Source organism: Oncorhynchus mykiss, chromosome 9, assembly GCF_013265735.2.
Source record: "Oncorhynchus mykiss isolate Arlee chromosome 9, USDA_OmykA_1.1, whole genome shotgun sequence".
NCBI lineage: Eukaryota > Metazoa > Chordata > Actinopteri > Salmoniformes > Salmonidae > Oncorhynchus > Oncorhynchus mykiss.
The window spans coordinates 58,682,554-58,709,586 of record NC_048573.1 but is presented as its reverse complement, the minus strand read 5'-3'; the positions used below and the strand labels follow the sequence as shown (position 1 = coordinate 58,709,586).

General features: G+C 42.3%; 1 protein-coding gene across 1 annotated transcript in view; it reads right to left on the bottom strand.

Moving 5' to 3' along the window:
• The window catches only part of LOC110531219 (voltage-dependent L-type calcium channel subunit alpha-1D), a 36,489-nt gene extending 11,172 nt beyond the window's left edge, over window positions 1-25,317 (bottom strand). The window contains exons 1-20 of the mRNA XM_036986959.1: window positions 25,110-25,317; window positions 20,246-20,351; window positions 14,447-14,586; window positions 14,204-14,349; window positions 13,932-14,084; window positions 13,401-13,597; window positions 12,760-12,863; window positions 12,503-12,650; window positions 5,183-5,402; window positions 4,758-4,983; window positions 4,148-4,355; window positions 3,910-4,030; window positions 3,660-3,732; window positions 3,457-3,517; window positions 2,991-3,018; window positions 2,784-2,880; window positions 2,538-2,667; window positions 2,205-2,264; window positions 1,700-1,806; window positions 585-672 (exon numbers count right to left, since the gene is read on the bottom strand). Of these exons, the coding sequence (XP_036842854.1) occupies window positions 585-672; window positions 1,700-1,806; window positions 2,205-2,264; window positions 2,538-2,667; window positions 2,784-2,880; window positions 2,991-3,018; window positions 3,457-3,517; window positions 3,660-3,732; window positions 3,910-4,030; window positions 4,148-4,355; window positions 4,758-4,983; window positions 5,183-5,402; window positions 12,503-12,650; window positions 12,760-12,863; window positions 13,401-13,597; window positions 13,932-14,084; window positions 14,204-14,349; window positions 14,447-14,586; window positions 20,246-20,351; window positions 25,110-25,225 (2,529 nt within the window). The 5' untranslated portion in view covers window positions 25,226-25,317. The remainder of the gene's footprint in view (window positions 1-584; window positions 673-1,699; window positions 1,807-2,204; window positions 2,265-2,537; window positions 2,668-2,783; window positions 2,881-2,990; window positions 3,019-3,456; window positions 3,518-3,659; window positions 3,733-3,909; window positions 4,031-4,147; window positions 4,356-4,757; window positions 4,984-5,182; window positions 5,403-12,502; window positions 12,651-12,759; window positions 12,864-13,400; window positions 13,598-13,931; window positions 14,085-14,203; window positions 14,350-14,446; window positions 14,587-20,245; window positions 20,352-25,109) is intronic.
• Between the last annotated feature and the right edge of the window lie 1,716 nt (window positions 25,318-27,033).

Below are 27,033 nucleotides of genomic sequence, written 5' to 3'. Positions count from 1 at the left end.
GAGGTATGACGGCTGCATGGTCCCATGGTGTTTATACTTGCGTACTATTGTTTGTACAGATGAACGTGGTACCTTCAGGCGTTTGGAAATTGCTCCCAAGGATGAACCGTACTTGTGGAGGTCTACAATTTTTTTCGGAGGTTTTGGCTGATTTTTTTTTATTTTCCCATGATGTCAAGCAAAGAGGCACTGAGTTTGAAGGTAGGCCTTGTTATACATCCACAGGTACACCTCCAATTGACTTGGAACGCTTCTAACGCCATGACATCATTTTCTGGAATTTTCCAAGCTGTTTAAAGGCACAGTCAACTTAGTGTATGTACATTTCTGACCCACTGGAATTGTGAAACAGTGAATTATAAGTGACATAATCTGTCTGTAAACAATTGTTGGAACAATTACTTGTATCATGCACAAAGTAGATGTCCTAACCGACTTGACAAAACTATAGTTTGTTAACAAGGACTTTGTGGAGTGGTTGAAAAACTAGTTTTAATGACTCCAACCTAAGTGTATGTAAACTTCCGACTTCAACTGTAGTTGAGAGAGCAAGAGAGAGGTGGTCAAAGTATTCAAATGATTACCTTGAGTCCTTTAGCTCTGTTGATTGCTCGAAGAGGCCTGAGCACTTTGAGTACCCTGAAAATCTTGACCACAGAGATAGCGCTGGAACTGAGAATATAAGAGGAGGCAGATAAGAGTGTGAGAATGAATCACAAAGACTTGTTCTTGTCTGACCAGCAGAGAGTGCTGTTACAGTATTATGTCAATATAACACATCGATACACGACACACACACACCGACAGCTGATCAAATCTTACATCCATCTGCATAGCTAGCTAACTACCTTGTGATGGCCTTTGATCCAATGGTCCATTGAAAAGCATGGTACAGCTCCAGTATTTTCGACCAACCTTTACTTGCCGATACTTTTCATAATTCCTGTTTCGGAAGGCACCAGTGTCTTCTGTTTCCAGTTGCAGGTGAAACTCCAAAAAACAGAGAATATTCAGAGAAATATTAAATCCACTTTTTGCACCTCGAGAGGAGGTTCCTCACCATCTTAGTTGCCGGACATCTGGCATTTTACAACATCTTTGTCATTTCTAAGCAATGTGGCAGTAGCCACATGTAGAAGATGATGACAGCACATCACGCAGAGCGACTCAAACAACACACACAAATATTTACACACATGTGAAAGGCCATTCTCACTCGATACCAGGGTTGAGGAGTAACTGATTACATGTACATGCAATCAGTTACATTTAATATGATTACAAAAACTGTAACCAGTTACATTACCAGCAAAGATATTGTAATCAGATTACAGATACTAGAGTTTGGGTAATCCAAATGTTAATCCAAATGTTCCATTACTGATTACAATTTTAGACAGGTAACTAGTAACTGCAACAGATTACATTTAGAAAGTAACCTACCCAACCCTGATCAATAGAAAAAGTGGATTTAATATTTTTCTGAATATTCTCTGGTTTTTGGAGTTCCACCTGCAACTGGAAACAGAAGGTTTATAAGACACCAGAGCCTTTCAAATAATAAAGGCAGTATTGGCAAGTAAAGGTTGGTTGAAAGTTATTGTACTATATTGTCAATGGACCCCCTGCTTCACCTCAGGCACAAGCTTTAAAGCTGGAGGTTCAAGCCTGCTGAGCTAACATTCTGACAGATACTCACTGGAGGAAGAAGGACGCGAGCGACACACTGACAACCAGTAGGTCCAGAAGATTAAAGGCATTCCTACAGAACGATCCAGGATGAAGGAACGCACCGAAAACTGTCACCTAGAGAGGGAGATTAAATCACAAGAGTTACGGGGGATTCTAAATGGCACTTACAATGCCATGTGTACAACTATATATGTTTACAGATAGACATAAAGCTCAGTGTAGGCTGGTGGGAGGAGCGATAGGAGGATGGGCTCATTGTAATGGCTGGAATGGAATAAATGAAATGGGGTCAACCATGTGGTTTCCATATGTTTGAAGTGTTTGATACCGTTCCATTGATTCCATTCCAGCCATTACAATGAGCCTGTTCTGCTATAGCTCCTCCCACCATCCTCCACTGATACAGCCACTGCCAGCAGGAAAGATAGCCTATGCAGAACATTGTCAATTCACAATGAAGGAACATTCCAAAAGGAAGTAAATATAACAAAACATATTTGGTCCTATTTTACCTTCAATATAATTTCCACAGTGAATATGGAGGTGAATGCATAGTCAGCATAGCCAAGCATCTGAGGATAGACAAGATATCCTATGTCAGGATTATGACAGCCATATTGAAACACTATTTGCTGGTGGCCGGTGTAAGGTGAGTGAGTATGAGAACAGTAGTTTTGGTTGAAACTGTTGATCAGTGGCGGTAGATGTGTGGCAGAGTTGAGTGAGAACAGTCGAATCAATGACAGTTATATATTGATTGGGCAGTAGTTTGTGTTTGGTTGTGAGGTCGGGACTGACTGTTGGCTGAGGAGATATCTAGAGGCTCTTTAGTTTCTTTGCCTTACGTTGTTCCTAAAGGAGTGAGCTCTGATTGGATCCTCAGCAGCCAGAGAAATGCTACTGGCAATGATGAAGACAAGGATGAGGTTGGTGAAGTAGGAGTGGTGGATGAGGTTGTGACAGGCCACTCGGAGGCTGAGGGGAGAGGAGAGAACATGCAAATTATATGGGTGCTCTGAAATGGCACACAATTCCCTATATAGTGTACTACTTTTGACCAGGACCCATAGGGCTCTATGGCTGTGACTTACCAGTTTCTCTTTCCAAGAATGAAGAAGGAGCTACCATCTGGAATGGGTTCAATCTTCTCTTTTGGAGCGGAAAATTCAGGCTTCACAGGCATAATTCCTAGAGAGAGAGGGGAGTTGATCAGATCAGAAGTTTTAGATAACAATTCATGTGTCACAGTCTGATGAGGAACCATCTGAGGTATATGGAACAAAACTTACCCTCCAGACCCTCAATGGCTCTCAACTCCTCATTCTCCTCCCAGTCATCCATCTCATTCTGCACAAGGAAAGAGTGAGCAAAAGAAATGCAAACATGAGATAATTGTTCATCTTTAAAACACTGAGGATCACAGGCCGTGACCGGGAGTCGCATATGGCGGTGCACAATTGGCCCAGCGTTGTCCGGTTTAGAGGAGGGTTTGGCCAGGAGGGCTCTAGCAACTCGACGCCTGCAGGATGACTTCGGTCGTTAGTTGAACAGCGTTTTCTCCGACACATTGGTGCAGCTGGCTTCCGGTTTAAGCGAGCGAGTGTTAAGAAGTGCGGCTTGGCGGGTCATGTTTCAGAGGACGCGTGACTTTAAATTCACCTCTCCCGAGCCCGTTGGGGAATTGCAGCGATGAGACAAGAGGGGGTAAATAATAAAATAAAATAATTGTGTATTGGTCCCCTGAAACAACATCTAGGTACATACCGCTGCATCTTCCTCTTTGTCTTCGTCATCGTCCCAGTCCTCTTCCTCCTCCTTTTTCTCTCTGAAAAGCCATTCATTCAGCACTTGGTCTTTGTTCACCGTCTACATATCATCCTTATTACTGATGCTACTTAGAGATGTCCAGTACTAAGCCCAGACCATCAAATTATACCTTTTCTTTGTCTGCCTTTTGTGATACTTACTCTACTTTCTTTTTTCCCCCATCTCCTGCCAAATTGTCCACAGCGATAGCCAAGAAGACATTGAGCAGGATATCTGATCAAGAGATATTAAGGAACTGATGAAGAGCCTGAGAACATCTGTGAATACAGATCAGTACAGTCTGTATCTTCTAGAGTACTTCTTAATAGAGGCTTGTGTACATTAAATGGCTTTGTACAAATGTGGATTATGGAATAACCAACAGTCTGTCTTGGTAAACAGAAAGGATACAGTTACCGACAACAAAGAGGGAGACAAAGTAGATGCACACGATCATCTGTGGGAAGACTGGCCCGCCATAAGCCATGATCCCATCATACATCACTGCATTCCAGTCCTCTCCTGTAAGGATCTACAGAGGAAAATGGTAGAGATAGAGAGAGGGAGAGACAGACAGAAAGAGGGGGTCTGTAAGGAAAAGCACATGCAATGTGATTGTAGTGTGAAGGGTATTAGAAGTATAAGTCACCTGGAAGCAGGTGAGCAGGGCCTGGGGGAAAGTGTCAAACGTGCTCCTCTTCATCTGAGTCTCATCAAAGTTGAATTTGCCCCCAAACAGCTGCATACCCAGCAGGGAGAAGATGATTAGAAAGAGGAAGAGCAGGAGCAGTAGAGAGCAGATAGCCTTCATGGAGTTGAGCAGTGAATTGACCAGGTTTGACAGGGCTGCCCAGTGCCTAAACAGGAGACAGATGGTTTCAGTGTTTGAGGGTGAAGAATCAAGGTATGCAGTACCCTTCCATATGGAATTCATGCATGCAAAGCATTTAATCAATTGCAGAGAGTGACATTTCAGAGAGTTCCTTCAGAAGTACATTTGATTTGCATAGCAGCGTTTTCTGGAAAGATCTGGGACCAGTCTAGCAAGACAACACAAACAGATCTGGGACCAAGCTAGCAAGACAACATACACAGATCTGGGACCAAGCTAGCAAGACGACACAAACAGATCTGGGACCAAGTTAGCAAGATGACACAAACAGATATGAGACCAAACTAGCAAGATGGCACAAACAGATCTGGAATCAAGCTAGCAAGACAGCACAAACAGATCTGGGACCAGGCCAGCAGTTACCTACCGTGTCACTTTGAACACCCTGAGCAGGCGGACACAGCGCAGCACAGAGATGCCGATGGGAGGGATGATCTGCAACTCAACCAGGACCGTCTCCAGGATGCCACCACACACCACAAAGCAGTCGAAGCGGTTAAACAGAGCCAAGAAGTGGATCTGGAAACCGAAACTGTACATCTTCAACAGCATCTCCAGCGTGAACAACATCAAGAGGATCTTATTGGCCCGCTCTGAAGGAAAGACAGAGAAAATGAAGGTTATTTATTTATTTACTGTTCCTGACCATTTCAACCTGCTGAATTCGAGAAAATGACCCAGAGAAAAAGAGAGAGGGGAGGAGGACGTAGAAATAAATAGAAACTAACAGATACAGGTAGGTGAAGACAGAAAGTAGAACAGATAGATGTAGAGAAGAGAGTGGATCCTGACCCTGCATCTCGGTGAGCCACTTGGGCTGGCCGTAGTGTTCAGAGGCGCTGGCTGCAGTGTTGAGAAACACCAGAAGGAGCACCAGCCAATAGAAGTTCTGGGATTTGACTGCTACACGACAGTTTTTCCGAAAGGCATGGTTCAGTTGGCATAGCTGGTCACTGAGCGAGGAGAGAATCAGTAGACACGTTATATGAGGAGCGGAAGGGTCAGAAACAGGCTTTGTTAAGTCTGTAGTGTAGTGTACACTTTTTCTTAAACTGAAAATAAAACCTTGTGTATATTCTTAGAGGTATCCTGCTCCACTTACCAGAAACTGTTGGCCATCATTTTAGCCCTACAAAAAAAGAAGGAAGAACCATTAAAATATCACCATTGATAACAACGACAAATTAAAAAATTAACATTTGTTTATTTCCTTACATTAGAGATGCGCAGCAGCCATTGTCGTCATCTAAATATGCTCCAAATTCAGAGTCTGAATCCGATTCTGTTGAACACAGAGCCATAGATTCGATTTTCTGTTGTTGTTTTTATTAGAACCTTCATTAGTCTTACTGGGGTCCGACACTTAATGAAAAAGAACTGGCAAAACCCTTGAACATGAACATGTGTGTAGGCATCGATCAGTTAAACATACAGTCCATTGGGAAAGTATTTTGACACCTTCACATTTTGTTACCTTACAGCCTTACAGCCTCAAAATTATTATATATTTTAAATCTCATCAATCTACACACAATACCCTATAATGAGAAAGAGAAAAGTTTTTTTTTTTGTAAGTTAATTAAAAAAACAACCCAGAAACAACTATTTATTTATTTAGTTTATTTCACCTTTATTTAACCAGCTAGGCAAGTTGAGAACAAGTTCTCATTTACAATTGCACCCTGGCCAAGATAAAGCAAAGCAGTTCGACACATACAACAACACAGAGTTACACATGGAGTAAAACAAACATACAGTCAATAATACAGTAGAAACAAGTCTATATACGATGTGAGCACGTGAGGTGAGATAAGGGAGGTAAAGGCAAAAAAAGGCCATGGTGGCAAAGTAAATACAATATAGCAAGTAAAACACTGGAATGGTAGATTTGCAGTGGAAGAATGTGCAAAGTAGAAATAAAAATAATGGGGTGCAAAGGAGCTAAATAAATAAATAAATAAATAAAATAAATACAGTAGGGAAAGAGGTAGTTGTTTGGGCTAAATTATAGGTGGGCTATGTACAGGTGCAGTAATCTGTGAGCTGCTCTGACAGCTGGTGCTTAAAGCTAGTGTGGGAGATAAGTGTTTCCAGTTTCAGAGATTTTTGTAGTTCGTTCCAGTCATTGGCAGCAGAGAACTGGAAGGAGAGGCGGCCAAATAAATAATTGGTTTTGGGGGTGACCAGAGAGATATACCTGCTGGAGCGCGTGCTACGAGTGGGTGATGCTATGGTGACCAGCGAGCTGAGATAAGGGGGGACTTTACCTAGCAGGGTCTTGTAGATGACATGGAGCCAGTGGGTTTGGCGACGAGTATGAAGCAAGGGCCAACCAACGAGAGCGTACAGGTCGCAATGGTGGGTAGTATATGGGGCTTTGGTGACAAAAAAACGGATGGCACTGTGATAGACTGCATCCAATTTGTTGAGTAGGGTATTGGAGGCTATTTTGTAAATGACATCGCCGAAGTCGAGGATTGGTAGGATGGTCAGTTTTACAAGGGTATGTTTGGCAGCATGAGTGAAGGATGCTTTGTTGCGAAATAGGAAGCCAATTCTAGATTTAACTTTGGATTGTAGATGTTTGATGTGGGTCTGGAAGGAGAGTTTACAGTCTAACCAGACACCTAGGTATTTGTAGTTGTCCACGTATTCTAAGTCAGAGCCGTCCAGAGTAGTGATGTTGGACAGGCGGACAGGTGCAGGCAGCGATCGGTTGAAGAGCATGCATTTAGTTTAGTTTTACTCCAAGAGCAATTGGAGGCCACGGAAGGAGAGTTGTATGGCATTGAAGCTTGCCTGGAGGGTTGTTAACACAGTGTCCAAAGAAGGGCCAGAAGTATACAGAATGGTGTCATCTGCGTAGAGGTGGATCAGAGACTCACCTATGTATTATCAACTATCAACTATGTATTCAGACCCTTTACTATGAGACTCGAAATTGAGCTCAGGTGCATCCTGTTTCCATTGATTACCCTTGAGATGCTTCTACAACTTGATTGGAGTCCATCTGTGGTAAATTCAATTAATTGGACATGATTTGGAAAGGCACACACCTGCCTATGTAAGGTCCCACAGTTGACAGTGCATGTCAGAGCAAAAACCAAGCCATGAGGTTGAAGGAATTGTCCATAGAGCTCCTAGACGGGATTGTGTCGAGGCACAGATCTGGGGAAGGGTACTATAAAATGTCTGCAGCATTGAAGGTCCCCAAGAACAGTGGCCTCCATCATTCTTAGATGGAAGACGTTTGGAAACACCAAGACTCTTCCTAGAGCTGGCCACCCGGCCAAACTGAGCATCGGGGGAGAAGGGCCTTGGCCATGTAGGTGAATTAGAACCCGATGGTCACTCTAACAGAACTCCAGAGTTCCTCTGTGGAGATGGGAGAACACTCCAGAAGGACAACCATCTCTGCAGAACTCCACCAATCAGGCCTGTATGGTAGAGTGGCCAGACAGAAGCCACTCCCAGTAAAAGGAACATGACAGCCCACTTGGAGCTTGCCCCGAAAGTACTCTCAGGCCATGAGAAACAAGATTCTCTGGTCTGATGAAACCAAGATTGAACTCTTTGGCCTGAATTCCAAGCGTCAAGTCTGGAGGAAACCTGGCATCCTCCCTATGGTGAATATTGGTGCTGGTAGCATCATGCTGTGGAGATGTTTTCAAGCGGCAGGGACTGGGAGACTAGTCAGGTTTGAGGATAAGGTGAAGGGAGGAAAGTACAGAGACATCCTTAATGAAAACCTGCTCCAGAGTGCTCAGGATCTCAGACTCAGGAGCTCAGACTCCCATCCGTAGCACGTGCTACAGCAGGTATATTTCACTGGTCATCACCTGTTAAAAGATTTTATGAAGGTTTAAGATAAATGATTAAATAATTATACCCGGAAACTTAACCATTAGGGTTTAGAGGTTATGTAGCATGAACAAGGAGTAATTAAAAATAATAAACACAGCTCCAACTAGGTTGGAGGGGGGAAGAGAGGAATGCTTGTGTGTGTCTAATGAAAACAAAGAGAATCCTTAACCTGTTTGAACCGACCTGACTGTAAATCTGGGGAGATAAGATAGGACAGGTAGAGTCCCTCCAGGCCTCTAGTATCTGGGGGAGCCTGGAACTGTCAGCTGAGTGGTTATAAACTGTGGTGAGACTCATGAGAAAATCCCTATGTTGGTGTGTATGTATGTGCATAGGTTAGCATGGTATAAAATAAATGCATTTGTGTGTGCACGGCGGAGCTCTCGCAAATAAACCTGGATCTGATCAATTGTGAGCTGGGAATTCTGTCTGTTTTATTTAAGACCAAAACTTTACAACCTCTGGGTATCAGACAGATAGAGATAATTGGAATTTATTAACATTGATTACAAAATTACTGAACATCACCAAAGCCAACTCCTCCTTTGGCTGCCTTTCCTTCCAGTTTTCTGCTGCCAATGACTGGAACGAATTGCAAAAATCGCTGAAGTTGGAGACTTATATCTCCCTCACTAACTTTAACCTCTCTGGGATATGTGGGACGCTAGCATCCCACTTGGCCAAAAGCCAGTGAAAATGCAGAGCGCCAAATTCAAATAAATTACTATAAAAATCAAACTTTCATGAAATCACACATGTAAGATACCAAATTAAAGCTACACTTGTTGTGAATCCAGCCAACATGTCAGATTTCAAAAAGGCTTTTCGGCGAAAGCAAACAATGCTATTATCTGAGGATAGCACCTCTGTAAACAAAGACAGAAAAGCATATTTCAACCCTGCAGGCGCGACACAAAACACAGAAATAAAAATATAATTAATGCCTTACCTTTGACGAGCTTCTTTTGTTGGCACTCCAATATGTCCCATAAACATCACAAATTGTCCTTTTGTTCGAGTAATTACGTCAATATATATCCAAAATGTCCATTTATTTGGCGCGTTTGATCCAGAAAAACACTGGTTCCAACTTGTGCAACGTGACTACAAAATATTTCAAACTACTTTTGTAATACAACTTGAGGTATTTTTTTAACGTAAATAATCGATAAAATTGAAAATGGGATGATCTGTGTTCAATACAGGAGGAAAACAAACTGTAGCTAGCTTTCTGGTCATTCGCCTCTAACAGTACACTTGAAGTTACCCTCGTTCTGAACAGTGCTACTTCTTCATTACACAAAGGAAAAACCTCAACCAATTGCTAAAGACTGGTGACATCCAGTGGAAGCGGTAGGAACTGCAAGAAGGTCCCTTAGAAATCTGGATTCCCAATGAAAACCCATTGAAAAGAGATTGACCTAAAAAAAAAATCTGAATGGTTTGTCCTCGGGGTTTCGCCTGCTACATAAGTTCTGTTATACTCACAGACATGATTCAAACAATTTCAGAAACTTTAGAGTGTTTTCTATCCAAATCTACTAATAATATGCATATCTTATTGTCACGACTTCCGCCGAAATTGGCCCTTCTCCTTGTTCGGGTGGTGTTCGTGGGTCGACGTCACCGGCTTTCTAGTCACCATCGATCCATGTTTCAGTTTCGTTTTGTTTTGTCTGTATTACACACACACCTGGTTTCTATCACATATCACGTTCCTTATTTAACCCTCTGGCATACATTCCTGTTCTGTCCGTGATTGTTTATGTCATTAGTGGTTGTGTTTTGTGCTAGTGTTTTTGTATGTTCCTATTTGGAATTTTGCTTGATATTTTGAGTAAACTCAGTTATGTTACTCAATACCTGTGTCCTGCGCCTGACTCCACTATAACTCTGCACCCAATCGCTGACACTTATCTTCTGGGGATGAGTAGCAGGCAGTTGAATTTGGGCATGCATTTCATCCGGACGTGAAAATACTGCCCCCTGTCACCAAGAAGTTAAGCGTCAGCTTACCGATCGCTGCAGCTGTACATAACCCATCTGTAAATAGCCCATCCAACCAACTACCTACCTCATCCATATATTTGCTTTTCTGCTCTTTTGTACACCAGTATTTCTACTTGCACATCCTCATCTGCACATATCAATCCAGTGTAAATTGCTAAATTGTAATTACTTCGCCACTATTAGCCTATTTATTGCCCTTCCTCCTTACTTCATTTGCACAAACTGTATACACATTTTCTATTGTGTTATTGACTATACGTTTGTTTATCCCATGTGTAACTCTGTGTTGTTTTTGTCGCCCTGCTTTGCTTTATCTTGGCCAGGTCGCAGTTGTAAATGAGAACTTGTTCTCAACTGGCCTACCTTGTAAATAAAGGTGAAAATATGTATATAATAATAATAAACTCTGGTGAAGATATACCCAAGAAGACTTGAGGCGGTAATCGCTGCCAAAGGTGCTTCAACACAGTACTGAGTAAAGGGTCTGAATACTTATGTAAATGTTATATTTCAGTTTTTATAAATTAAAAAAAGTAAAGTGGTCTGAATACTTTCCAAATGCACTGTACATGTAAATACATACACACAAAAAGTAGGTCACATAAGGGAAAGGCATTGGAAAGGCAAGTGTTGCTTTATTCTTTATGCTTTATTCTTTAAAAAAATAATAATAATTGCGGTTCTCTTGTGCTATATGAGATGGAAGGGAGTTCCATCCAATCATGGCTCTATATAGTACTGTACATTTCCTTGAATTTGTTCTGGACCTGGGGACTGTGAAAAGACCACTGGAGGCATGTCTGGTAGGGTAAGTGTGTGTGTCAATCATGTGTGTAAGTTGACTATGCAAACAATTTGGAATTAATGTTTGTTATTATTACTCTTTGCCAAGAGGGACTGGCATGCAAAATATTGATATTAGCCCTCTGATTGTAATGAAGAGCAAAATGTGCAGCTTTGTTCAGGGCCAGCTGCAACTCAACTGGGTCCTTCTTTGCAGCAATTGACTATATGACTGGACAATAATCAAAATAAGATCTAACTAGAGCCTGCAGGACTTGCTTTGTGGAGTGTGGTTTTAAAAAGCAGAGTATCTCTTTATCACAGACAGTTCTCTCCCCATCTTTACAACCATTGAATCAATATGTTTTGACCATGACAGTTTACAATCTAAGGTAACACCAAGTAATTTAGTCTCCTCAACTTGCTTAACAGCCACATCATTCATTACCTGTTTCAGCTTAGGGAATGATTTGAACCAAATACAAAGCTCTTAGTTTTAGAGATGTTCAGGACCAGTTTATTACTGGCCACCCATTCTAAAACTGACTGCAACTCTTTGTTTATGGTTGTAGTGAATTCACTAGCAGCGGTTGCTGACGCATATAGAGTTGAATTATCAGCATGCATGGACACACAGGCTTTATTTATTGCCAGTGGCAGGTCATTGGTAAACATAGAAAATAGTAGAGGGCCAAGAGAGCTGCCCTGTAGTACACCCCACTTTACATATTTAACATTCGAGAAGCTTCCATTACAGGAATCCCTCTGTGTTCTATTATATAGATAGCTCTGAATCCACAATATGGCAGGTTGAAAAGCCATAACACATACATTTTTTCAACATGAGGTTATGGTCAATAATATCAAAGCACACTGAAATTTAACAGTAAAGCTCCCACAACCTCCCTATTATCAATTTCTTTCAACCAATCATCTGTAATTTGTGTCAGTGCAGTACATGTTGAGTGCTCTTCTCTACAAGCATGCTGAAAGTCTGTAGTTAATTTGTTTACAGAGAAATAGCATTGCATTTGGTCAAACACAATTTTGGTCCAATAATTTGCTAAGAGCTTGCAGCAAGCTGATAGCGGAATGACTTTGGCTTCCCTCCAGGCCTGAGGACAAACACTTTCCTCTAGGCACAGATTAATGATATGACAGATAGGAGTGGCTATAGAGTCAGCTACCATCCTCATTTGCTTTCCATCTAAGATTACAGAGAGTCAATTAGTACAAATACACAGACAGTAACAGTGAGAAGAGGGTGACAGGTTATCATACCTCCGTCCTCGCTGTGTTTATACCAGCCAAACTTCTTCATCATTTTCTTCTTGGCAACAGCAGCACCTTATTAGGAGACACAAAGGTTGAATATATAGGTGTGAGGCTATGTTTGTGTGTGGGTACAGTTATATGTATGTGTGTGTGTGTGTCTCTCTTAGGCAGTCAGTTAACCATACGTTTGTTTCCTTCCTCATCCACATCCTCGGCCTCGATGAGCCAGTCCATGTATCCACACATATCCTCCTCCATCTGCTTCTTATTCTGGGCGTCCTGCAGCTCTCCACGAGCCACAGCCTTCTCTCTTTCCTTGGAGAACTCTCTGCACACACAGACATGCACACACACATTATACAACCTACACTCGGACAAGGCCTTCACACACAAATCTAAAACAAGTCAAACATATACACACACTTCAACTCACTCACCCGCTCAACACTCCCAATACAAGGTTGAGTACGAAAAACGAGCCAAAGATGACCAGAGAGACAAAGTAAACCCAGGGCATCTCAAAGCCAATTGCATCATTCATCTGCAGGAATGAGAGAGAGAGAAAGAGAGAGAGAGCATCATTAATCAGACACTGCTCACTGGGCACAGATGTCAATTCAACTTCTATTCCACATTGGTTGATTCAAGCAGTGTGCCATGTGGGTGTGTTCCATATGAATATAGAGAATTTGATCAGAGGAGTACAGATGTCGGATCTTAATTTGAGCCAGTTTGCTACAGCGGGAAAATAATCCTGCAGCAACAGGAAAAGTGAATTATGTGGATTAGAATATGTTTTGTAGGGATTGACACATTTTTCGTAAGGGAAGACTGAAATGTCAAAGTGGAAATTACAAACTTCAGAAGCCTCAAATACACTATAAGTTAAGATCCTAAAAGGAAGAAAAAAAAGGACTAGTGTGCATCTGAAATGGCACTATTTTTCCTATGTAGTGTACTAATTTGGACTAGAGTCCACAATGACCACAGCTTTCTGGTCAAAAGTAACGCACTATAGGGAATAGGGTACCATTTATGATGAAGCCAAGAATAAAAAAAAAAAAGATTCTGATTTTACCCAGTAGAGCACATCGGTCCAGCCCTCCATGGTGATACACTGGAACACAGTCAACATGGCAAAAAATATGTTGTCGAAGTTGGTGATCCCACCGTTAGGCCCCTCCCACGGTCCTCTGCACTCTGTCCCGTTGCCCACACATTCCCTCCCATTTCCAGCAAATGCACACGGTGTGGGGTCATCATCCACGTTCAGTTCTGGGAGCAGGAACAACATGGGGAGGTCAATCTTCGTGACAAATATATTTGTCTTCATTAAAAGACGAAATCCAGGCTTCCAAAGCATTAATTGATAACAAACTTCTACAGTATGTAAATAACTTGTTTTCCCCCCGTCTGTGTACAATGACTGCATGTACAATGACTGCATGTACAATGACTGCATGTACAATGACTGCATGTACAATGACTGCATGTACAATGACAGTAACATTGTTATAGAGTGTTTGGATGTGTATGTAAAGTATTGAGCAGTGTATATGTATATAAGTATAATTGTACTATTATTATGTTGTAAAAGTGGAGTCTGTACCTGTGCCCACGTAGAAACAGGTTTTGTGCATCCTGCCGAGGAAGAGCTCCAGGCCGATAATGGCATAGATGATGATGACAAACATGACCAGCAGACCAATGTGCAGCAGGGGAACCATGGCTTTCATGATGGAGTTCAAGACAATCTGGAGACCTGGACGGACACGGACACGGACACACACACACACACACACACACGGTTTTTACTGAAACACACACACACGCACAAACACAGCAGAGAGGGGTTTTACTGAAACACACACACAAACTTACTGGGCACTCCAGACACCAGCCTAAGGGGTCGCAGCACCCTAAAGGCTCTAAGAGCTTTGACATCCAGTCCTCCTGGTTTGCCTGCTGCATGGTGGGAATCTCCAGGCTTGTGGTCAGCCGTCCCCTCAGCAACCACACTGAACAACCTACAACAACAGCCACACAACAACCAGTCAGCACACAACAATACAGCAAAAACACCATAAATAGAAAGTAGTGGAATGGAGACATGAGCTAGCATACCCGACGACGACGATGACAAAATCAAGCAAATTCCAGCCACTGCGGATGTAGGCGCTGGGGTGCATAACCAAGCCATAGGCCAGGATCTTAGTGAAGGTCTCAATGGTAAAGATAACTAGGAAGATGTACTCAACTTGTTCCTGCACTCACAGAGAGGAAGATGGCGTGGTCAAATACACATATTTCTTAATTTGTCTGTATACTGTAATCAGTCAAAAGCAAAGACAGATGTTGGGAAAATTAGGTAAAGACATTTTACAAGATGTCTGTGGAAGTTCATTATGCAGGGTTAATACGCAACTAATATCCTAATGAATATATTATATGTAGGGATGTACTGTTTTAATGTTGATATACACTACCGGTCAAAGGTTTTAAAACACCTTCTCATTCAAGGGATTTTCTTTATTTTTCATGTTTTCTACATTGTAGAATAAAAGTGAAGACATCAAAACTATTAAATAACACAAATAGAATCATGCAGTAACCAAAAAAGTCTTAAACATATTCTTCAAATAGCCACCCTTTGCCTTGATGACAGCTTTTTACACTCTTGGCATTCTCTCAACTAGCTTCACCTAGAATGCTTTTCCAACAGTTTTTAAGGAGTTCCCCCATATGCTGAGCACTCATTGGCTGCTTTTTCTTCACTCTGCGGTCAGACTCATCCCAAACTATCTCAATTTGGTTGAGGTCGGGTGATTGTGGAGGCCAGGTCATCTGATGCAGCACTCCATCACTCTCCTTCTTCGTAAAATAGCCCTTACACGGCCTGGAGGTGTGTAGCGGCATTGTCCTGTTGAAAAACAAAATTATAGTCCCACTAAGCCCAAAGCAGATGGGATGGCGTATCGCTGCATAATGCTGTGTTAGCCATGCTGGTTAAGTGTGCCTGAATTGTAAATAAATCACAGACAGTGTCTCTAGCAAAGCACCCCCACACCATAACACCTCCTCCTCCATGCTTTATAGTGGGAAATACACATGCAGAGGTCATGCAGAGGTCATCCGTTCATCCACTCCGCGTCTCACAAAGACATGGCGGTTGGAACCAAAAATCTCTAATTTTAACTCCAGACCAAAGGACAAATTTCCACTGGTCTAATGTCCATTGCTTATGTTTCTTGGCCCAAGCAAGTCTCTTCTTATTATTGGTGTCCTTTAATGGTGGTTTCTTTGCAGAAATTGGACCATGAAGGCCTAATTCACACAGTCTGCACTGAACAGTTGATGTTGAGATGTGTCTGTTACTTGAAGTCTGAAGCATTTATATGGGCTGCAATTTCTGAGGCTGGTAACTCTAATGAATTTATCCTCTGCAGCATGCAACTCTGGGTCTTCCATTCCTGTGGTGGTCCTCATAGGAGCCAGTTTCTTTATAGAGCTTGATGGTTTTTGCGACTGCACTTGAAGAAACTTTCAAAGTTCTTAAACAGTTCCGGATTGACTGACCTTCATGTCTTTAAGTAATGATGGATTGTCATTTCTCTTTGCTTCTTTGAGCTGTTCTTGCAATAATATGGACTTCGTCTTTTACCGAATAGGGCTTTCTTATGTATACCCCCCTTACCTTGTCACAATGCAACTGATTGGCTCAAACGCATTAACAAGGAATAAAAATTCCACAAATGAACTTTTAACAAGACACAACTGTTAATTGAAATGCATTCCAGGTGACTATCTCATGACGCTGGTTCAGAGAATGCCAAGAGTGTGCAAAGCTGTCATCAAGGCAAAGGGTGGCTACTTCGAAGAATCTAAAATATATTTTGATTTGTTTAACACTTTTGTGGTTACTACATTATTCCATATGTGTTATTTCCTAGTTTTGATTCTACAATGTAGAAAATAGTCTAAATTTTAAAAAAAAACCTTGAATGAGAAGGTGTTCTAAAACTATAGACCGGCAGTATATCTACTACATGTGGGGCGGAAGGCAGGCACCGTCACGTTGACGACATATATAGGTCAAAATTTGTGCACAGGAGTTAGGAGCCATAATAAGCCTGTCATTAGAGTGCTAGTCAGTAACCCTGGGCCAAATGCATCCTTATGCTGCTCATCTCTGGCACCACAGTCACTGGGCTTCTATGTCAGGCTGGAATAGAAAGGCAGCCAAAACCTGGCCATATCATCCTGGTCAAATAAGGTGATGTGACAGATTAGAAGGATAAGCTATAGTAGTATAATGAATACATGAAGACATAGTGTATCACTGTAGCAGAGGGGTGGGGGAGGATTATGGGGAAGCGTCAGACTTCAGCCTCTGTTTCCTCCCCACAAATTCTAATCCAATAAAGGGATATACTCCAAGATCTATAAAGGGATTTAAGGAGAGTACTATCCAACCACTGTCCTGCCCCACAGCCAAGCAGATGGACTACACTGACCCAGAATGATGATCTGCAAGGTTGTGTTCAGCGCCATGGCATAGATTTGACATATACAGTGATGAGATTTGCATCTGAGCTCCTAGAGTGTGCGGCTCTCCTTTATTTTTTTAAGTGTTCCACTCAGCTAGCCAGCACCTCGCCTAAATAGGTGTGCGTTTCTTTCACCTCTAGATAGATTGTACAAGTGTCTGGAACTCTATTGGTGGGATGAGAAGCCATTCTTTCTCGAGAAATTCCATAATTTGGTGTTTTGTTGATGGTGGTGGCAACGCTGTCTCAGGGGACGCTCCAGAATCTCCCGTAAGTGTTCAATTGGGTTGAGATCTGGTGACTGAGACGGCCATGACATATGGTTTACATCCTTTTCATGCTAATCTAACCACTCAGTGACCACTCATTCCCTGTGGTGGGGCATAACCATGGTAGCCAAAATAATGACAAAAATAGTGGCCTGCCCAGCATATTTATGCATGACCCTAAGCATGATGGGTTGTGTGGAAGCACCTGCTTTCAATATACAGTTGAAGTCGGAAGTTTACATACACTTAGGTTGGAGTAATTAAGACTCGTTTTTCAACCACTCCACAAATTTCTTGTTAACAAACTATAGTTTTGGCAAGTCGGTTAGGACATCTGCTTTGTGCATGACACAAGAAATTGTTCCAACAACTGTTTACAGACAGATTATTTCACTTATGATTCACTGTTTCACAATTCCAGTGGGTCAGAAGTTTACATACACTAAGTTGACTGTGCCTTTAAACAGCTTGGAAAATTCCAATAGAAGCATCTGATAGGCTAATTGACATCATTTGAGTCCATTGGAGGTGTACCTGTGGATTTATAACAATGCCTACCTTCAAACTCAGTGCCTCTTTGCTTGACATCATGGGAAAATCAAAAGAAATCAGCCAAGACCTCCGAAAAAAATGGTAGACCTCCACAAGTATGGTTCATCCTTGGGAGCAATTTCCAAACGCCTGAAGGTACCACGTTCATCTGTACAAACAATAGTACGCAAGTATAAACACCATGGGACCATGCAGCCATCATACCGCTCAGGAAGGAGACGCGTTCTGTCTCCTAGATATGAACGTACTTTGGTGCGAAAAGTGCAAATCAATCCCAGAACAAGAGCAAAAGACCTTGTGAAGATTCTGGAGGAAACAGGTACAAAAGTATCTATATCCACAGAAAAACGAGTCCCTATATCAATATAACCTGATAGGCCGCTCAGCAAGGAAGAAGCCACTGCCCCAAAACCGCCATTAAAAAAGCCAGACTACGGTTTGCAACTGCACATGGGGACAAAGATCGTACATTTTGGAGAAATGTCCAAAAATAGAAAATAGAACTGTTAGGTCATAATGACCATCGTTATGTTTGGAGGAAAAAGGGTGAGAATTGCAAGCCGAAGAACACCATCTCATGCGTGAAGCATGGGGGTGGCAGCATCTTGTTGTGGGGGTTCGTTGCTGCAGGAGGGACTGGGGCACTTCACAAAATAGATGGCATCACGAGGGAGGAAAAATATGTGGATATATGGAAGCAACATCTCAAGACATCAGTCAGGAAGTTAAAGCTTGACCTCAATCCTATAGAACATTTGTGGGCAGAACTGAAAAAGCGTGTGCGAGCAAGGCCTACTACCCTGACTCAGTTACACCAGCTCTGTCAGGAGGAATGGGCCAAAATTCACCCAACTTATTTTGTGAAGCTTGTGGAATGCTACCCGCAACATTTGACCCAAGTTAAACATTTTAAAGGCAATGATACCAAATACTAATTGAGTGTATGTAAACTTCTGACCCACTGGGAATGTGATGAAAGAAATAAAAGCTGAAAGAAATAATTCTCTCTACTATTATTGTGACATTTCACATTCTTAAAATAAAGTGGTGATCCTAACTGACCCAACACAAGGAATTCTTACTAGGATTAAATGTCAGGAATTGTGAAAAACTGAGTTTAAATGTACTTGGCTTAGGGGTATGTAAACTTCCGACTTCAACTTTGTATCCCTCATTTACTCAAATGTTTCCTTTATTTTGGCAGTTACCTGTACATAAACTACAGTGGCATTGTTTTCTATAAGAGATCACAGATCAAATCATGTCCTTTGCCATAGAGAGGGAGGAGGGGCAGAGGGGCTTACATGGGGATGGAACAGATGGTCAGTGTTTAAGTATCATTGTCTCTTATACGGTCACCTAATCTGAGTCAGACCCCCAACTTTTCCTCTTTAAAGGGGCAATCAGCAGTAAAAACAATAACAAAGGGTCTTCCCCGCCCGTTTCGATAAAAAGCTGAGGGATGGGGCTGGGGAAATGTAACCGCTCTCAAATTCAGAGACAGAGCTATGGATGCATGTGTAACTGGTGTGAAATGGCTATCCAGTTAGCGGTGCACGTTTGTAGTGTTTCAGTCGGTGACGTCACTCGCTCTGAGACCTTGAAGTAGTTGTTTCCCTTGCTCTGCAAGTGCTGCTGTTATTATGCTTCTTCGGTGACCTTTGACAATGTGTCCCTGGTTCGAGCAAGGAAAGGGACGGAAGCAATACTGTTACATTAGTGCTGTGACCCGGATCACTGAGTTGGGCTCTGCCCAGCTGCTGAGGTTTCTGTGGAGAAGGAAGAGGTCAAAGGGGGTTGAGTGTAACTGGTGTGTAATGGCTTGCTAGTTAGCGGTGCGCGCTGGTAGCGTTTAAATCGGTGACGTCACTCGCTCTGAGACCTTGCAGTAGCTGTGGCTTTTGTGGAGTGATAGGTAATTATGCTTATTGGGTGACTGTTGTCGATGTCTTCAGAGGGTCCCTGGTTCAAGCCCAGGTTGGGGCAAGGAGAGGGACGGAAGCAATACTGTTACACAAGAACTGACCATCCATGATATCAGTATTATAGTTTTAACCATGTTTTGAGGCTATAAAGTATTTTACTTTTATTTTGTTTACAAACAATGGATTGAAACAAGCTGATATTTTGGGTTCTGATGGGGTATGACAGTTGAACTAAGTTCATGTGGCATTTAAAAGTTATATTGTTCAGGAATCAATGGGTACATAGCATACATTTATAAGACAATACATGGATGTAGAAACTGCAGATTGTTGGATTTTCCCTAGACTTTTATACCACTTCATAAAATACCTCCAGGCTTTCCTGAAGTTGTTCAAATACTTTGAGCATTTGCTTGTGCCTGCCTAGAGTCCCAGATGGGTTTTGCACTTTTAGGAGTATTCCACTGATTCAATTGTGCCAAGTAAGCTCAGCTAAATTAGCTATTTCAAATACAGTATATCTATTTGAATCCAGGTTTGGCCATTATATAGCACTCCCAATGAGCCAGCCTCTATGATCTCCCTGACTGAAACCTCAGAATCTATATCAGCCGCCTTGCACCAACTCACCAGGTTGTGGTTGGTGGAATTGGAGTCCTCCTCTGGGAAGGGTTTAGATACACCGAGGGCCACACAGTTGGCAAAGATAGCAAGTAGAATGAAGATATCAAAAGGTCTGCAGGACCACAGTTAAGGGTAAATACTACACACCACAGTGAATGCATGATTGACTTACAGTTTTTCTCAATTGTGTACAAGCAATTTTTGGATCTGTGTTTAAACGTATCTACTGCAGAACAGCAATGATCAAATGCTCAAAATACATTTACAAAACGTCTGATAATTTCCTTCCCTTTGTACCTGACGTGAATATCTTAGACTACCTTTTGAAAAACGTTAAATACAAATGTCAACAGTAAATACAAAATTCACTGTTGGGTATTTTGTTCACAGACATTGTCTTCATTAGAAGAGAAATGTGTGCAATTGTTATCACCATTTCCGGCTATCAGTAAATACTACTGCACAAAATTCCAAATCACCCCATCAAGGTCATTCCATGAACTGTACGATGTAGGGGAAGATCTAGGCAATGGGGACTGTCTAATTCGTATGATTTTGTACAATATTGTTGACATGCAGAGAATGAATGAGATTACTTTCTAAGTACCTTTGGGTCATCATCGCTAACATTGTGACCTTCTATTATAGAGGTTTGCTTTGGTGTGGACTGAGGCCTCCACATTCATATCAGTTGTGTTACTCCATTGTATTCACCTTTCCTTATTTATATTGTGGATTGTGTTTCTGTGTGCCGATGTAAAGTCTACAAAACTGTGAGCAAACCAGCCAATGTATTGAACACATGGAATTGAATTGTGATAATATCAATGAATGAATTCTGTACACAATGTGCTTATTTTTTATTGATTTGATGTGTATGAAATTGTTTGGTGAAATATGCATAATAGGAGATGAATTGCCCATAATTCTGCACCTTTGGATAGTTGTACTTCCAATTTTGATCACTGTGATTTGGTGACTGCAAAGAAGATGTATTGTTCCCCTTCAGCCAGTCGCTCAGTATAACATACTATGGGGAGTTAATGACCAATCATATCCACCTAAAGAAAACTGAAATCACACCACACGGGCCAATGGCCGCTGAGTCCACCCTCGTAAGCCTCGCCTTTCTGGCTATAATACCAGGACTTGCATTCCTTTTCTCAATTCTTGCTCTTCAGCTTGCATGAAAGAAGAACGTGTCACGCAATTTACAAACACAAATACTACGAGATTTGGCTCCGACTAAGGTGCCTGTTACTGTGGAGAGAGTACTTGTCCCCCTAGATGTTGTGAGTTTTGGGTCTTGGTATCGATTTTTGTGTTTGCTAAAAACCCACTACTTTCTGCTCTGCTTGTGTAGCCAGTGCTTCCTTGCTTGATTAAGATGGCCAGTGGTAAGTGTAAGTTAAAAAAGTTTAAAAAGTTTGAACCTAAAAAGTACTCTAGGGCATGTGGTTTCACAACTTAGCTTCACTAGGGTAGGGGGCAGCATTCTGAGTTTTGGATGAAAAGTGTGCCCAAATTAAACTGCCTGCTACTCAGGCCCAGAAGCTAGGATTTGCATATAAATTAGTAGATTTGGATAGAAAACACTAACGTTTCCAAAACGGTTAAAATAAAGTCTGTGAGTATAACAGAACTGATATGGCAGGCGAAAACCTGAGGAAAATCCAACCAGGAAGTACTATTATTTTGAAAGGCTGTTTTTCCACTGAAAGCCTATCCACCATACAAAGACGTAGGACCCAGTTCACAATATCTATGGCTTCCTCTACATGTGGCCAGTCTTTAGGCATTGTTTCAGGCTTTTACTCTGAAAAATGAGGGAGATACAGCACTTTCAATGAGAGGCCAGTGGAAATTTCCAGCCATGAGTCCTGCACGTGATCGGGAACGCGCCTTTCTAGTTTCTCCTTTTCTATTGACGAAGCTTTTGTCAGGTTGAAATATTATTTATGACAAAAACATCGTTATTTACAATTTTAAACATCGTTTGACATGTTTCTACTAACTTTTATTGTACTTTATTGACTTTTCGTCTTGATGTTGAGAGCGCACATTGTGCCTTTGGATTTCTGAACTAAACGCACCAACAAAACTGAGTTTTTGGACATAAAGAGGGACATTATCGAACAAAACAAACATTTATTGTCTAACATGGAGACCTGGGAGTGCCACCAGATGAAGATCATCAAAGGTAAGTGATTAATTTTAACGCTATTTCTGACTTTTGTGACGGCACGTGTGCCCTCTACAAAAGGGTTGTAAACATATAAGTGGGTAGGTGTCAGGTTAAAGGAGTTTCTCCTTTTCAGAGCTCTTTGGTGGAGATTTTCATTTTCTTGTGAGAGCGTTTTGAGCAGGGCCTTTCATTTTCCACATTGAAGGTTTATATGGCAGCCATCTCGGCGTGTCATCTAGGGATTGACTGGTCTACCCCGGGGTTTCATCTGGTGGTGCGGTTCCTGAAAGGCGTGCGTTGGCCCAGACCGGTGTCTATGTCTATGGCTCTGACCTGGGACCTGGCTTTGGTCTTGGACACTGTGTGAGCCTCTGTTTGAACCATTGTCATCTGTGGACCTGAAGGTCCTTTCATACAAGACTTCTCTGCTCATAGTCTTGGCTTCGGACGAGTGCATTGGGGATCTCCACACACTATCAGTACAGCTTTCCTGTTTGGAGTTCACACCTGGCGAATCCAAAGTGATGTTATGTCCTAATGCAGCTTTTGCCCCCAAGGTCCCTGGCGTATGAAAGCAAAGGCTGAGGGTTGCCTAGCGGTGTGTGTGCTCATTGTTTAGGGGCATGAGGATTTGTGATATCTCTGCTGCAGCGATGGGATCTGGGATTCCCCAGATACTTTTGTGAGGGTTTATTGCTTGGATGTAACTGCTTCCTGTGTGGCTAATAGAGTTATTTTGGCTGGGTCCGGGATTGGGTGTTAGGCAGCAAGCAGGTTGCGCATTTATCCGAGTTACAACAGTTATCTGTAGGTTGGAGCCTTGGGCTGCCTTGGCAGCGCGTGAGTACACTGTTTCCAGGTTACGTCAGGTTTCCTGTGGGTTTGAGACGCGGGTTGATTCTATGCAGCGAGCGTGTGCAATTTACCAAGTCACGAAAGGTGTTCTGTTGTTTTGGACTTGCGGTTCCTTATACGAGTTCTGGCATTTTGGGCTTGCAAGATAAGCATTGTTCTTGGAACCTTGGGTCTATGGACTTGGGCTGCGTGAGTGTCAATGCACATAGCCACTTAGCAGCAGGTTCTGGTTCCCTATATGGTTCTCTGACAGTTCAGGCCCCATGAGGCTCTGACAGTTCAGGCTTCTCGGGTAAGCTGGTGCAACCTGTGTGTGCTTGGGTTGCCGTGGGCCTCCTAGTTTGGTACACTCTGAGCCAGCTTGGCGTGTGATTGTATGTCTCCATAGTATGTTATACAGAGTGATCAACCGTCAGGGGATTGGGCTTGCTGAAGAGCGGTACTGAATTGAATAAATGAATACGATCCCTGGTATTACAGCCAGGAAGGCAGGGCTTCCAAGGGAGGGCTCGGCATCTTTTGGACTGTTGGGCGTGATTTCAGTTTTCTTCAGGTGAATATGATTGGTCGTTGACTCCATATTGTAACGCTCTTAGGCGTAGTGGGTGCGGAGTCAGGCGCAAGAGGCACAGAAGTAGTGCTTTATTTACGCACAGGACAATCGTACACGCCAAGCTAGTGGGAGCACATACACGATCGCCCGAAACCAGGACTTAACAAGTCCGGAGGAAAACCCAAAACTGAGACACACTACTACACAATAACACAGTGGGAAAAACAGGCCCGCACAAAGAGCAGGTGGGCCTACCGGCTTAAATAGCCCAACTAAAAACCTAAACAAGAAACAGGTGTAACTAATAAGACAAAACCAACAGAAAAGGATTAGGGATCGGTGGCAGCTAGTAGATCGGTGATGACGACCGCCGAGCCCCACCCGAACAGGAAGAGGAGCCATCTTCGGTAAGAGTCGTGACACACATACTATATTGTCACACCCTGATCTGTTTCACCTGTCTTTGTGATTGTCTCCACCCCCCTCCAGGTTTCGCCCATCTTCCCCATTATCCCCTGTGTATTTATACCTGTGTTTTCTGTCTGTCTGTGCCAGTTCGTCTTGTTTGATCAAGCCTACCAGCGGTTTGTTTCAGCGCCTGCTTTTCCCCAGTCTCTCTTTTTCTTGCCATCCTGGTTTTGACCCTTGCCTGTCCTGTCTCTGAGCCTGCCTGCCTGACCATTCTGCCTGCCTGCCGTCCTGTACCTTTGCCCAACCTCTGGATTACTGACCTCTGCCTGACCTGACCCTGCCTGCCATCCTGCACCTTTCCCCCACTTCTCTGGACTCCCTGCCTTGACCTGTCTATTTGCCTGCCCCTTTGGGATTATTAAACTATTGGTTATCCGACGTGGTCTGCATCTGGGTCTTACCTTCATATCTGATATAATTATAACTCGTTCCCTCCTTCAGGGAACAGTAGTGATATTCATATCTGTACGATTACTGCGATTTTTAAGAAACAAACTTTCTGTTTTGTCTGTTTGGACTCAAGAGGTAGGTATAGTTGCGTTATGTATGCAGGCAGTTTTTTTGATGAATGTATTTGCAATTTGGATGGTATAATATAGTTTTGTTTAATGTATTTATGTTTTGAGATGGCCACTTTTACATTTACAGTTTTGCAAAAGGCCACAGAGTTGTGTCTTGTGGACAGTGTTTTGAAATTGACAACACTAGTCTCACAACACAGGAGGGGGTTTAACATGCACGCACACACACACATGTGCATGCACACACACTAAGGCACACATGCGTTCACACACACACAGAGGTACATCATTGAAGGATATTTCCATTCAACAAGGGCCAAGGCAGCCATGCGGATGGGGTTACTGAGGGTGAGGCAGCAGAGAGCTCGGGGAGCTCGGAGAGCAGATTTGTTGGCTTGCATCTGCTTCTTCTGTCCTCCACCTCTCTTCTTGCCCGAGGCAGTAGAGCCAAGGGTGTCGGACTTGTCCCCGACAACCGAGCCAGCCAAGGAGATGCCATCCTCTGCAGGAGACAGAGGGAAGATAGTCACCATTCATTCATCAAATGTATTTTCTAGGTTATTGCTATGTAGTTACTATGCACTACTGTGTGTATACGGTGTTGTGTATCATTTATTTGTATTTACTAGTATTTAATATCTAGCCTATCAAGTGGCCTACTCTTTAATATTGTGTCAATTACTCAAACTGACCAATAATAATTGACAGTAATAAAAATAAAGTATTATAAACAAATCAAACCTGGGAGTTAATTTGGATCCTTCTGTCCTTTGATACCCATATAAAACATATCTGAAAAGCATACTTTTTCCATCTAAGAAACGGCTCAAACCATTGCTCTCCCAGCCAGATGCAGAGAAACTAGTCCCAGATCGACTACTGCAATGCTCTGTTCAGGGGCCTTCCAGGCAAATCCCTTCAGAGGATACAACTCCTCCAGAATAGTGCTGCCAGAGTCCTGACCAGGACCAAGAAGTCGGCCCACATCACCCCCATCCTTACTGAACTCCACTTGCTACCGGTCAACTATTGGATTGACTTTAAAATCCTCCTCCTAGTGTTTAAAGCCTTGACCGGATTGAGTCCCACCTATAACAGTGACCTAATTTCTATCAACGAGCCACCTCTGACTTTCCGCTCAAGCAACTCACCACTGCTTCAAGTTCCAAAGACACGTCTCCGAACTATGGGGGACCGAGCCTTCTCCTGTCTTGCCCCTCGCCTATGGAATACTCTCCCTGACCATGAGAGCCACTCGATCTGAATTTTTAAAATAGAGTCTGGAAAGTACTTTTAGCACCTAGCCTACTATTGCTATTTCCTGTCCTGATTCTTAATGCATGATGTTTATATTCAATTTGTTCATGCCTATGTAGAGCTTTGAGATAACACTAATACAAGCACTATACAAATAAAATTGTATTCTTATTATTGTTATTATGTTGGATTAGATTGACATGTGGCCGGGGTTAGGCAGGTATTGGTTTCAGCCTGGAGGCCTACATGATAAGGTATGATAGTACAGTAAGGTATGATAGGCCTACAATGTACGTAAGGTATGATAGGCCTTCAAGGTACAGTATAGGCCTACAAGGTACAGTAAAATATGATAGGCTTACATAGCACAGTAAGGTGCCATATTGAGCAGAACAGCCACAAGTGTTGGTTATTATTTCCTATTGTGTTTCATGACAATGGTATGTAGGTCTAATGGCTTTAAATTGGATGATGACATTGACAAAGCCGACAGAACTGTTTTTAGAGTGACTAGGACTAACAATCTATATTGTAAAAGATCCTAAAGTTACAACTGCTGTTCAATATTATTTCAATACATACCATACACTATACCCATTGATTCTTGAAGAATATTAAAAGCCTTATGAGCTTACCCTATTATAACTCAAAATCTGACATTGTATTACACCATTATTTATGTTGCTTTTGCACTGTCATGTGTAAACAAACAAAGTATAGCTTCAAGATATGTTTAGAAGTATGGTATCATGTCAATCTCATCCCACTGCGCACACAACGTCATTTCAAGGTGGATAATATTTGGTTGAGACATTGATCAATGAGATTACAACCTATATTCACCCACTCAAAAAGAGAACCAAAAGTGTAGTTGAATTTCCAATGTGGTATCATTATGCTATCAAACAATTAAAAGGACAACCAAATTTCAATAACAGATTTTTGGTTTAGT